The sequence below is a fragment of the Alligator mississippiensis genome, chromosome 3, assembly GCF_030867095.1.
Source record: "Alligator mississippiensis isolate rAllMis1 chromosome 3, rAllMis1, whole genome shotgun sequence".
NCBI classification, from domain to species: Eukaryota; Metazoa; Chordata; order Crocodylia; family Alligatoridae; genus Alligator; species Alligator mississippiensis.
The window spans coordinates 116,748,878-116,761,208 of NC_081826.1; the positions used below are offsets into that span (position 1 = coordinate 116,748,878).

At 42.6% G+C, this 12,331-nt stretch overlaps 1 protein-coding gene across 3 annotated transcripts in view; it reads right to left on the reverse strand.

Annotated features, from left to right (window-relative positions):
- The window catches only part of CDKAL1 (CDK5 regulatory subunit associated protein 1 like 1), a 706,822-nt gene that overhangs the window by 31,958 nt on the left and 662,533 nt on the right, over positions 1-12,331 (reverse strand). For all 3 annotated transcript variants that reach the window (XM_019490403.2, XM_019490404.2, XM_059724329.1), the window contains 2 exons: positions 6,673-6,756; positions 2,787-2,951 (listed from right to left, as the gene is read on the reverse strand). In XM_019490403.2, the coding sequence (XP_019345948.1) occupies positions 2,787-2,951; positions 6,673-6,756 (249 nt within the window). The remainder of the gene's footprint in view (positions 1-2,786; positions 2,952-6,672; positions 6,757-12,331) is intronic.

The following is a 12,331-nucleotide window of genomic DNA, read 5'->3' on the forward strand; positions in this document are numbered from 1 at the left end:
AACCTTTTACACCCCAAAAAAACGTAAACAAATGAGAGCAGTTTGCATCACTGATGACAGCCCGGTGCTAATGGTACCGTGATCTCTGATCTCTTATGCGTCTCAGTCACCTGCCTTGCCAGCTAGAAGCTACTGACTGTTAGCTACTTGTCCACGAAGAGAGTTATAGTGAGTGATCACAATCTGACTGCTAAAGAGAACCATTTGGGAGCTAGTTATAACCTGATAGCTGCAAATGCTATGGGGCCCAAATGGGCAGTGTTTTCTTATATATGAAAAGGGCCAACAAAGGTGACTGCATGAAAATGCTGAGCAAAAACTGAATGCCTCAAGTTCATCTGTGGAAAAAAGGCAGTCCTCAAAATGTTGCCAAAGGCCCAACTCTAATAATTAACATTAAAAAACTACCTATTTGTCCAGGTAAATGCAATGACGAAAACAGAACACTGCAGTTTCTTTCTGTCTGCTGGCAGCATACCAATTGTCAGTGGCAACTGGTCAAACTAATAGCTGCAGGCTGTTTTGTAAAGAAGAAATTGACTGAAGCATGTTTCTAAACTGGGATGCTCAAACCCCCACCCACCGATCAATTCTAGGCCACAGTCATGTGATCTGTGGGGCTCCCCAAGGGTCTGGAAATTTGGCAGCAGGGGACTGCTGCCTCCTTCTCTCCCCTTCCCCCTCCCCGGGACCAAATTTCCAACCCCCACAAGCCAGATGACAGGACTCCACTGGTGCGCACGTGGCCAGGGCTGGGGCCTGATCCAGTGCATGTGGGGTTGGAGCCATGGCTGGGGCAATGGGCCCACTCCCACACATACAGGGCCAGGGTCAGGGCCTGAGCTGGTATGCATAGGACTGGGACCTGATCCTGCATAGGGTCAGGGCTATAGCAACAGCAGGCCCCATCCAGGACACATGGAGCCAAGGTTGGGGCTGGGTTCAGGGCCAGCAAGCCCAATCCAGCATATGCAGGCCTGAGGCCAGTGCCAAGGCTGTGACAGTGGCAGTGGGCCCAATCCGGTGCACCCAGGGTCAAGGTTGGGGACAGGTCCATGTCCTAAGCTGGGTCTGGCATGCCGGATCAGGCCCATGGACCACGACCCAATCCTATACCACTCATCTGCCCTGCAGGATTGAAAGAACCAGTTGTTCTAAGTATTCAGATTTAACATCTTCATGTAGAAGATGACTCGTTTAGTACTATGGCTCAGGGGCCTGCATGAAAATGAGGGGTGGGGTGGGGTGGGGCATAGTACTTCCTTACCATGTCCAATAAGCAAACGGGTAAAGCCACTTCCTTAAAGGAATTAACTCATCATCAGCCAAAAAAGTAATGAAAAGCCACTTAGAATTTCCCATTCTTATAGTTGCCTCAGATTTGGAAATGAAAGAGATTGGTCACAGCAAAACACTGGAGAACTTTGCCTCTCACTGTAGCTCTGCAGTTTGTTGCAAAAACATTAAGAATAGCGTTGATTTTAATAATTTTGTTAGCTTCCCTCATTTATATGTATAAAATACCAGTCAATATTCTGTCAGCTGGTTCCCATGCTACAAACTTGGCAGCGCTATCCAACTTAATGACAGCTCTGGTTCTGTTCCAGTAGATTATTAAAAAAATGTTATGATAAAAAAACCAGCTGTGTTGAAGTAGCTACAAAATCCAATCAGACAATTTGAGATTTTGGCTGCTTATTCCCTTTACAGTCCCATGCCAGGCAAACACACAAACACATACCCAACACTGTTTTAACCTGAGGTTATTACTTCAGTTCCATGATTTGTCAAACACATTATTGTGTATACATTATTGTTATATCACTGCAATCTGCTTCCACAGCTAAATTTGTTTGCAATAGATACCACACCACCTTATCTAAGCACTAGCTGACAAGTATCTATTTAAAACCACGTCAAACTATAACCCATAATTGTCAATTTTCTCTCTTATTAATACTTGCTTGCAATTTACTATAAAAAGGCAACCCTCCACCCCCTTCCAGAAAAGTGGCTGAATAAACTGTCAGTTATCTTTCTTCCATATGCTAAACTACTACTTCATATTTTTTGACGCTCCTAACAATTGTGCTAAAGAAAGGACATCAAATGATGCTTAGAAATGTGATACACATTTTCATTTCACACTTCATCAGTTTTTACAACTGGAGCTCCATGCAATATAAAAGAATACTTGACAAACAGCCATATTTACTATGGTATAAAACAAGGATCAGGTTACCTCTAAAAAAAAAGAAAAAAAAGTTTTATTTCCTCTACGTGACTAGATCAGCTGTTTAGCTTCTATTGAATACACTGTAGGTATGCTGTTCTTTACCCCAGATAGTAAAATTTGAACATCTAGACCCACCCCTAAGATGATGTATTAATAAAAGTTTAAAATTAACATATACATTACAAATTTGGAGGGAGCAGGGGGGTAAAAAAAAATGCAAATTCTTTTCTGCAGTTTGCTGAGTTTGAAATATACAGTATTATGTAATCACTGATATTAAATCTTTTCCCTACTAGTAATTTCTTCCTTCATCTTACATCCTGGAACAAGAAACAAGCTCATTATTGCCTTTACAAGCAATGAAGTAAATCTATGGGCATCAGCAAAAAACATCTTTTAAATTCAGATTTCAATCTGTCAGAAAAGATTAAAGCTTCATGCATACATAAAAAGGGAGCTATAAACGATAACAGATACATATCCTGGAATCATTATGCTGGAACAGCTGCTGTTTCACCAGTGTAGTAAAGCAGAAAACATCTTTACTCACCTCTGTTACACCAGAAACCTCTCCTTTCGCGAACGGTTTGGTGAGGGATGGGGTATACACTTTGGCATCTGACACTGGCTGCCCTTTCATAAAATGTTTTCCTGCTTCATAAATGTCCACTTCTACCATTTTACCTATAAATCCAGGATCCTTTGGCACAAGAACCTGCAAAAGAAATTTCTCAGATGTTATGGACACATCTTCTATGTTGAAGGTCCTAGACAGGACAGGCATTCACTGTTTTCTTTCAAGGGTTAAAGGGCTTTTTTCAGCAGGAAAGCAGAAAACCATGCATCTCAATCATTCTCATGTTCTACCTTGGGTTTAACCTATAGCCCATGGAGCAGGTCCAGCCCACAAAGGCAGGGGCCTCCAGTGCCGAGGGGTCTCTGGCTGTGGGGAGAAACTGTGGCAGCAGCACGGCAGCAGCAACGGGGGGAGGGAGTGGAGCAGTGACTGGGTGCAGCACAAGCTGGTTTGGAAATAGCTACACTCAAAGGTAAGCTCCATTAAAGCAGCCCCCCACTGCAAAGTGTTGCTAATCCCTGCTCTACACCCGTTTAATATGTTCAGCAATCTCACCCCCTTGCATCCTGGGGATATAGGCCAGCTCTTTGCCACCAGACTTCATTGTATGAGTAATACCTTGGGCCAATAATTTAGCTGGGCATGATGAGTCATGAAGACTGGACAAATAAACAGCTCCCAAGGTTATTTTACTTAAGTCTTAAATAATCTCTTAAAACTCCATTTGCATCCTGTTATTACATGATTTTTGGGCGGGGTGGGGGGGGGGTGGCTGTAAGTTTTTTCAGGACGCAGACCAGGTCCTTCTGCATGTCCTCACAGTCCTTGTCTTGACTGTGTTTGTTAGTGTTGTGACAGAAGAAATATTAAAACAAGATCATAACCACTGTCTTTGCAAAGCAGTTTCTTTTTTTAAACTAAACTTTAGAAACATGCAGAGAAATCGATAAGGGTCTTGGTATCATGACACCCAGCAGGTGCATTTGAAAGCAGAGGAGCGTGCCTATAGAACAGAGGCCAAAGCCACTCCTTCCCGACTTGCAGAGCCAGGCATCCTTGAGAAATTCAGAGAACATAAACGACAAACCATAAATTCATCCATGTCATGTAGAAAATTTATAACACTCTTGTTGGAGCAGTAAGAATGGTGTTATTTCAAAATGACTAAAATGTTTTTTCTTCCTTTACTTCAAGAACAAATGTCATAGCAAGGACTTCTAGCAATGGAACCAACAATTGAGTTAAACTGCTACAGGACAAAGCAGCAATAAAAAAATGGTCTTACAGGTACTTGCTTAGCCACCTAGACTTATTTTCAGAGGGGAGCAGTGAGGATTTTTCACAAGAATAATTAAAAAATAGCTGACCAATGCTGCAGCGGTCAAATATAAGGTTATTTTGAGTGTTCACTCTCGGGAGAAGGGTGGTTTCTATGGTTAGCCTCAAAGAAGTGACAAGCCCAGGATTCCCAAGTCCACAATTCTGCCAGGCAGCCTAAAGACTCCTTTAAAGTAAGTAAATATCATTGCCTTCATTTTACCTATGACAAAGCTCACAGAAGCTTAGTGGTAACCCAAAGCTCAGAACTAGCCCTCAGTACTTTCTCCATAAGACACTTAGTCTATGAATTTTAGCTTTCCCATCTGTAACGTGTTTCCAGAGACAAGAATGCAGGGAAGTCTTTATCATCTTCATCTAGAAACTGGGAAACTGAGACACAGAAGCTGTGTGAAAATGCCTGGGAGGTACTGTGCTCTTTTAGTCAATCAAGAGCCATATTTGGTCTACACTTGAGGTTTTACACTTCTACCAACATAGCTAGGCTGAGAGAAATGCTGTTGTACACAGTTTTACCAGCACAAGTCATTTTACTGGTATTGCTTACTCTGGTCCAGAGAACTAGCTTAAGGCATACCAGCAAAATAACTCTTTTGCAGGCATGAGGTATGATTCTGCTAGGGAAAGTTTGCTATAAGAGCTCTACTGGTATGGTTAGTTACGCTGACAAGCCCTTTTCATATAGACAAGTCCTCAATCAAAAACCAAGGGTCCCAAAGTTTTCAATTGACAACAATAGTTCACTTTGGGCACATCACTTTAATTCTTTAAATTTCAGTTTCCCAATCTGCAATATAGGAACAATGATATTTACTCACTAAATAGTGGTTGTAAAGCACTACAGAGTCAACAAAACTACAGAGTCAGAAGTCTGGCACGGCTGGTAAAAGGACTCTTGACCTCCTAATGCAAGGGCTAGGTACGGACATTCAAAAAACCCGAGGTAGAATCCATCTAAGTTGCATAGTTTTCTGTAAGCGGTGTAGTTTATATACGTAGCAAACAGAACAGAAATTCACCCTTTGGTGAGGTGTGTGGGGGACAAATCTCAAACTGGGTTCTGCCATTTTTAAACCAGTCTGTGTGCACCGAACTTCTGTTATGGGTATAGAGCAGTGTCCAATAACTTATACTGGTAAAAGTGCAATGTCTGTACCTGGCCAAAAAGCCCAACAAGGAACATAATTACCATGTTATATTAACAAATATCATAAGTAAATAGTTTTGAGGAAAAGAAACATAACCACTTTTTTGCATAAACACTCAAATAATGAAAAATCTTTTTCACAAAATTAAACTTTGAATTATGACTACTGGTCTTATCCATATTGCTGTAGTCCCTATCTACCCTAGTCAAAACATGGGACCCACTGTGGTAGGAGCTGTAAAAAACAGCATAAAACATTTTCTGTCTTTAAATTAATGACACTTCCATGAAACTGGAACATGTTCATGTAAAGGAACCTTTTAATCACTATCTTGCTTAACTATTTTCATGCTTGACCACTAAGCTATGAAAGCAGATCAAAAACTTGAACTACTTGCCCATTTTTGAAGCACAGAGATCTATGAGCAGCAAAAATGAGGTTTAGCCTGGAAAAAAAAAGTTGAGGAAAAATAGAGACACCTCGTGTGACAAAAATATCTGGAAAGCAGTAATTCTGAGAGAGGTCTATTATATACTAGGCAGAAAGTCATGTATGTGTTTGCAACATTATACAGCAGTTAAAGAAGAAAAAGTGAAATGTTGGTTAGTATATCAAAATTGTCACCATTAGCACCTGTACCATGGCAGTTACAAGCTTAGCAATACTGCAATCAATTATAAACTATCAAACACAAGAAAACCCTTAACTTTACTGCAAGAATTGAGGGACATGCAGACATTTCCAGCAAAGCTAAATTAGCTTGCAACAAGTCAATTGCATTTTTGTAAAAGTTATAATTTTCCAGGGTGGATTCAGTATTTCCTGTTCAGGAGGACTACATTTCTGTGTAGAATGATTCCATTTACAAAGTGAACTTTAAAAAGAAGGTATACAATTTGAAGTGTTATCAGTCTAAACAGGAAAGGGCTAAGTCTTTGAACCAAGATCTTTTATGACTTTTCCTCATCTTTTTAAACAGATTTTGGTGAAGTGCATTGTCCAAAATTTCTACCTGAAGAATTATTGGAAATCATCAGGATTAAAATATTAAGAAAATAATGAGATTGATGCGTAGACATTAGTAGTTCTGTAATGCTTCAGGACATACCTTCTAATATCTTTACATGACGTTACACAAAAAGGAATTTTAAATTAATTGAAAAGCAAACCTTTTGGAGAGCCATAGACCCAAAAGATTCAAACTAACACATGAATGAGTATAGATGGTGATACCCCCCTTCCCGGTGTTGAGTGCTTTTTCTCTCAAGATTTTTTCTTTTGCACTGTAGCACTTTCACTGGTGGCCTAACATATAAAGATTATCAAGAAGCAGAGGCTAAATAAAAAGATTTTTTTGGTTTATTTAACTGTACCTGCTCATAGAATCGATTGTGAGCAACATAAAACTTGGAATCAAAAGATTCTTCTGTCACCAGAACTCTCTGCCTCTCGCCAACCTGGAAAATACAAATACAAAGACAAGGAGAGATGAATCTGATGCACAAACCCTACTGGCTAATTTAGCAGCAGCTGAAACAAGAAAAACCATGAGCATTAATTCAAGACAATACTGACCAAGTGATTCAATGAAATCAACATAGCTTGACATGACATACTGTAACTGTTCAATGTGAAATTTTGGAGTTTCTGATTATTCATTTATTTTTTAATACAATTACAGAAATTAAATTATTTTCAACATACATGTATGCTCCATAACTTTTCCCTCTAAAATCAAATAGGCAAACACTCCACCAGCTCTCCTGTTCCCTCTCGCAGTGGTTCACAAATTATGTTAGATACACCCAAAAAACCCAAGACAAAATGAAACAGTAGCAAATATCTGGGAGTGATGAGAAACTGTGATATCCTGGAAAACTCCCTCCAGATATCATCTAATTTTAAACAAGCCCCTTCACCTTTTGGATCTGATCACAATTATGTAACAACAATCACTATTCACCAAATTAGTCAGTACACAAAAATGGTTTCAGCCCATCTTCTCACCCTCCTCAGGGAATATCATCATACTATATTTGTAAAATCATGCTTGTTCCCATGTCAGTAGATGCATTCAGCACAAGATATGCACTGTTAGAGAGTTTCGAGTTTACCATAAGGAAGAAGTCTCTAAACCAGCGGTTCCCAGGCCTGGGTTGTGACCCAAATGAGGGTCACGGGGTCAATGCCAGCAGCACCGCACAGAAAAGACGAGCCATGCTGTGTGCTGGGAGCTCCCTTGACCCGGACTGCTGCTGCCGCTGCTGCACACTGCTTGGAGCAGCAGGGCATGGAAAAAAAAAGTTGGGAACCACTGCTCTAGGCAAAACACACAGAGACAATAAAATTGAAAGGAGCATACATCCTGGGTAAAATGGCTACAGCATTTTATTTGTATATTGGTCTGTATCAGAGTTTTTGATTTGGTCCATCATCGGGCTGCCTTTAGAAATGTACACCTAGATTTTCCAAAAAGCTCAGAGATGTTCAGAGCTTAATTTTTTAGTTTTAGCCCATCTTTAGTTGTTTTAGTATAAATAGCTTGAATTACTTCTGACTTGTGTGACAGAGACATGCATTCATTAAATTAAAGCTGCTTTGCAAACTGAATTTGATTATTGCTTTTACTCCTGATCCGCATTGACAGACTCATCAGCATGTCTTAGCTTTTAAGCATGCAATAGATATAAACGAAGTTGCATCAATAATAATGGAAAAAGTAAAATCCCTGACACTACGTTCTAGAGGTGGTCGGTATACGGAAACTCTTAGGCCTTCCTATCAAAGAATCACTCTGGCAAGGTACAGAGATCACATTTTTACCAGTATAAGTGATTGGAAACTAGTCTATACCTGTTACAGAACAGAAGTTCAATACACATAGAGCAGATTAAAAATGGCTGAACCCAGTCTAGGATTTGCTCCCCTCCACCAAAGGGAGAATGTGTGTTCTGTTCACTACTGATCTAAATTACACCACTTACAGAAAACCATGTGACTTAGACGGATTTTACCTTAAGCTTTTTTAATATCTGTACCTAGCCCTTATGTTAGGAGGTCAGACGTATGCCCCGATCAACTGACAGAATTCTACATTCAATAAGTAGCAAGCAGTAAAGAGAATCTGCTTTAAAGTTGTTTCTGTATCTTCTCTTAGGATCAATAATTATGGGCAGCTAAAAAAGAGCTGGTCAAGATTAGGCTAGTGAGAGTCCTAAAGGGAGAAAGCACAGCAAGTTTGCACACATCTTTGCTATATGAAAGCTGTTTACAACATAGTGTAAGTATGTATTAGTGGTTCTCTAGGAAGTCTATAATTACAAATAATGATAGATGAAGTATATTAACATTCTAGTAAATGAACATAATGCAACAATACAATATGCCCCTATATGTAGTATGTATGTCAAGAGAGGGCTGGAAAAAAATATTCCTGTCACAAGATGACAGGAACACTTCCCCTGAACAGAGCATTTACCTTTTTTGTTCCTATGAAGTTTTTGGCCATAACTTTTAAGATCACAACCTAAAGTGGCTTTGTAGGATCTGCAATACTCAACCCTGGGGAAACACTTGGTGGTTGCATGGCACTGAAGATCGTCGACCTAAACCAGGGATCAGCAATCTCTGGCATGCATGCCAGTTAGTGACACATGGAAACCTTTCCACCAGCACACTAGGAGGTGTACAAGGAAATTGTTTACCAATTTTTTTTTTTTTTTTAAAGTTGCCGCTCTGGGCTCTCCAGAGCAGCCACAGGTCCCAGAGCCGCAGCAGGCACCAGGGCAGAATAAGGAGAACACAGGCAGGGATGCAATCCGTCTTCTGTTGACCCCTCTCCATGTCGCTGTGCTATGCCCCTCAGCCAGCCTGACCCCTGGAAGGAGCTGCGGGGAGAGGGGCCGGGGCCTGGACAAGCATTGCACACGGTTGCTGTGCTGGAGGCTCCCAGCAGGTGGGTGAACCCTGGGCTCAGGCAGAGAGATGCCCTGTCCCACCCAGGTGGGGGCAGCACTGGGGTGCCGAGCGCTGGGGCTGGGAGGTTGGGGCAGGGGCTGGGTGGTGCAGGGGAGGTGTCGCAGGCAGGGCAGGCCAGCCCAGCTAGGTCCTTAGGAAGGCAGGGACTGGGTAGGAAGTGGAGGCTGACGCTTTGTAGGCTCAGGCTGTGGCAGGTGGGCTGGTGGGGGTCCCCAACAGCACCTAAGGTGGGGCCTGGCCTGGCCCAGCTCTCACAGCTCTGCAGGGACGGGCACAGCTGTCTTGCCTGCAAGGGGATGCTGCCTGGCTGGGGCAGGACACCAGGCTCTGGGGGCTTCTGGCTCGGCCTCCCTGATCACCAGGCACAGTGCGAGCAGGGCAGAACCATCCCTAGTGTTCCTTGGGAACAGCTGCCATGGTTGCACCAGCCCTGGCCTTGCTTACCTGCAGCTCCCCAAGGGGCTGGGGCTGTGGCAGGCACTGTGCAGGGCCGCTATGCTGCAGGCTCCCAGTCAGCTCAGCCTCAAGTGGTTCGGGGGGCTCCACCCCGCTTGCACTGTGCCTGGCGTGCACACAGGCAGAGCCAGGAATCCCTGAGCCCAGTGTCCTGCCCTGGCCAGGTGGCATCCCTCCCCAGCCCTGTCTTCTTTGGCTGCCACCTTCCCAAGGGCCTGCCTGAGCCAACCTGCCCGCAGTGCCTCCCCCCATGCCTGCTTCTCCCCACGCCTCTCTCCCCTGCCCCAGTTTTGTTTTTCTAGCACCTTACAAGGTAGACATTGCTGTTTTTTCAGCACTCAAGCCAAAAACGTTGCCTACTCCTGGCCTAAACTATCAGGCCTAAAATGTCTGTTACAATATTTACTTGAAGTTAATTTTCTTACAATTTTTCAGGTACAGAACCTAGTTATTGGATGTTTGCCTTGAAGTTGTACCCTTCCCACAGCTACAGCAGGAAAAATAAATCTAGGAGGTCAGGTAGGCCCCTTTACACGCCCCCCCCCCCCAATTCTTCCCCCTGCAGCCACTTTCCTCTCCCCACAGTTACTGTCAGACCCTGCTCTTTTCAGGCACATGAAAGAAGAGGAGCAAAATTTGCATATAGGCAAATTACTACAGGTACCCACAGATTTTGTTCATCCAGAAATGAAGCGTTTTGCTTTTCCTGAAACTGCTGCAAGTTTTAGCACAGATACTCCATCAACATACTTTTGAGCAGCACTTTTATACTTACTTATATACAGATTATAGTACTCTTGATCTTATCCTACAAGAGGCTCATGATTTGAGTCCAAAACCAATAAGCTCAAGCTTTTCTATATCATGTATTCAGCTAGGCCCCAGTGGAATCAATGGTGTTTCAAGCTATGGTGACTCGACCCCACTGCTCAGTTTATGTGTACACCAGGTACCTCCACAAAGGCTCCATGTGTTAACTGCCCCCCACTCATGCATGGAACCAAGTGTTGTTGTCACAAGTCCTGGGATCCTCCAAAAATTTAAATGTAGATGAAGCATAGGGTAACCTATGCTGGACTGGTTCCACTTCATGGAGGGCAGGGCTACACTAACCATATGTGGAGGGCAGGGCTACACTAACCATATGTGACAGGCTGAGAGGGAGGGGGCGACAGAGGGATTCTAAATGAACTGTTTGGGGCTCTAGTTGGTGATGTTTGTAAGGTATTTAAGGCTGGTGAAGAAACAGGAAGTATTGGAAATGGGAAAGAAATGTGCAGCTCCACTGTGGGAGTGAAGTAGTTGAAATGTATTCAATGCAGTGGTTCACTATGATGTGAAAAAAAGTTGACACTATGTGGGACTCTATGCAATGGACACTAGCATATACCTTATTCACATCGGCTATACTACCCTATCCTTGTGGTGGGTTTCCATCACTTTGTTTGTCCTATATGGGCCGTGTATTTTACAGTCTCGCTCAGTATGGGCTGCTTTTAGTCAGCTTCATAGTTGGTTTCCATTATTGAGCACATGCTGCTTTCTGTAGCAGTTTAATAATAGACAACATATTTAATGAGTTTTCCTTTTATGTGTTTATAAGATAAGGGCTTTCCCCCCTAAGCTGATTTGGGGAAAAAACTTATCTTGTATTTGAATAAATACAGTATATCCTGACATTGTTTTACAATGTTCACCAGCTTCACAACTTAGCAAGATCATCCTAATGTAATATCAGGTCAGGATATCCCTCAAGGATTGTTTTGTGGTACACTATACAGTCTCACCTCCTTGATTGGAGCATGCTGCTTCTCTTCCTCCTCCAATTTCTGCTGGCAACCGATTTTTTAGTCCATTTGTTCTGTTACCTACACTGCAAGCCACAGCCGGGGGGAGTCTGGTAAACATTCCTTCTGCTTGGTCCTAGAGCAGGGCAGAGCAAGATGAGCTCCAATGATAGCCTTATGTATTCTGCTGTGGGGCTACAAGAGCTACAACCTGACTGTCACATCTTAAGGTGTTGTGTAAAATGCAGAGTATCTGGGGAGAACCCCACTGAGGTGGAATTAGGAAGGTGTTTGGATAAGCTATTTGCTGGGGGCAAATCTCAAAGAAAAAAGGAACTTATGCCACTTAAATAAATACCATATTATTCTGATTATAACTCAACCTTTTCCCCTTTAAAAAGAGCTGTAAGAATCTTACTTGACTTATATGTAGGGTTGATTTATAAACAGAGCAATACAATGGAGCAAAAAAACCTGCCTTTAAGGACCACCATGACTGGCCCTTAGGAGTGCTGCAAGAGTCATCTCCATCATAGTAGCAATACGGTGGGCTACTCAGCTTAAACAAGGAGGAACCCAAATGGCTGGATGATCGATACCACCACCACAGTTCCCGGACCTGATCCCATGGAAGCTGACCAAGGATGAGACTTATTATAGTATCCCCCCCTGTGCCCTTGGCAGGCAGTACCGTATCAAGAAGTGAAAGTAAAACCTGCGTGGATTAATCAATGGAACCAAGATGGGTTCCTCAACCATTCTTCCCATGTAGCACTGTAATTCACTTTTCCTACATCAGTTCTATGAGTTA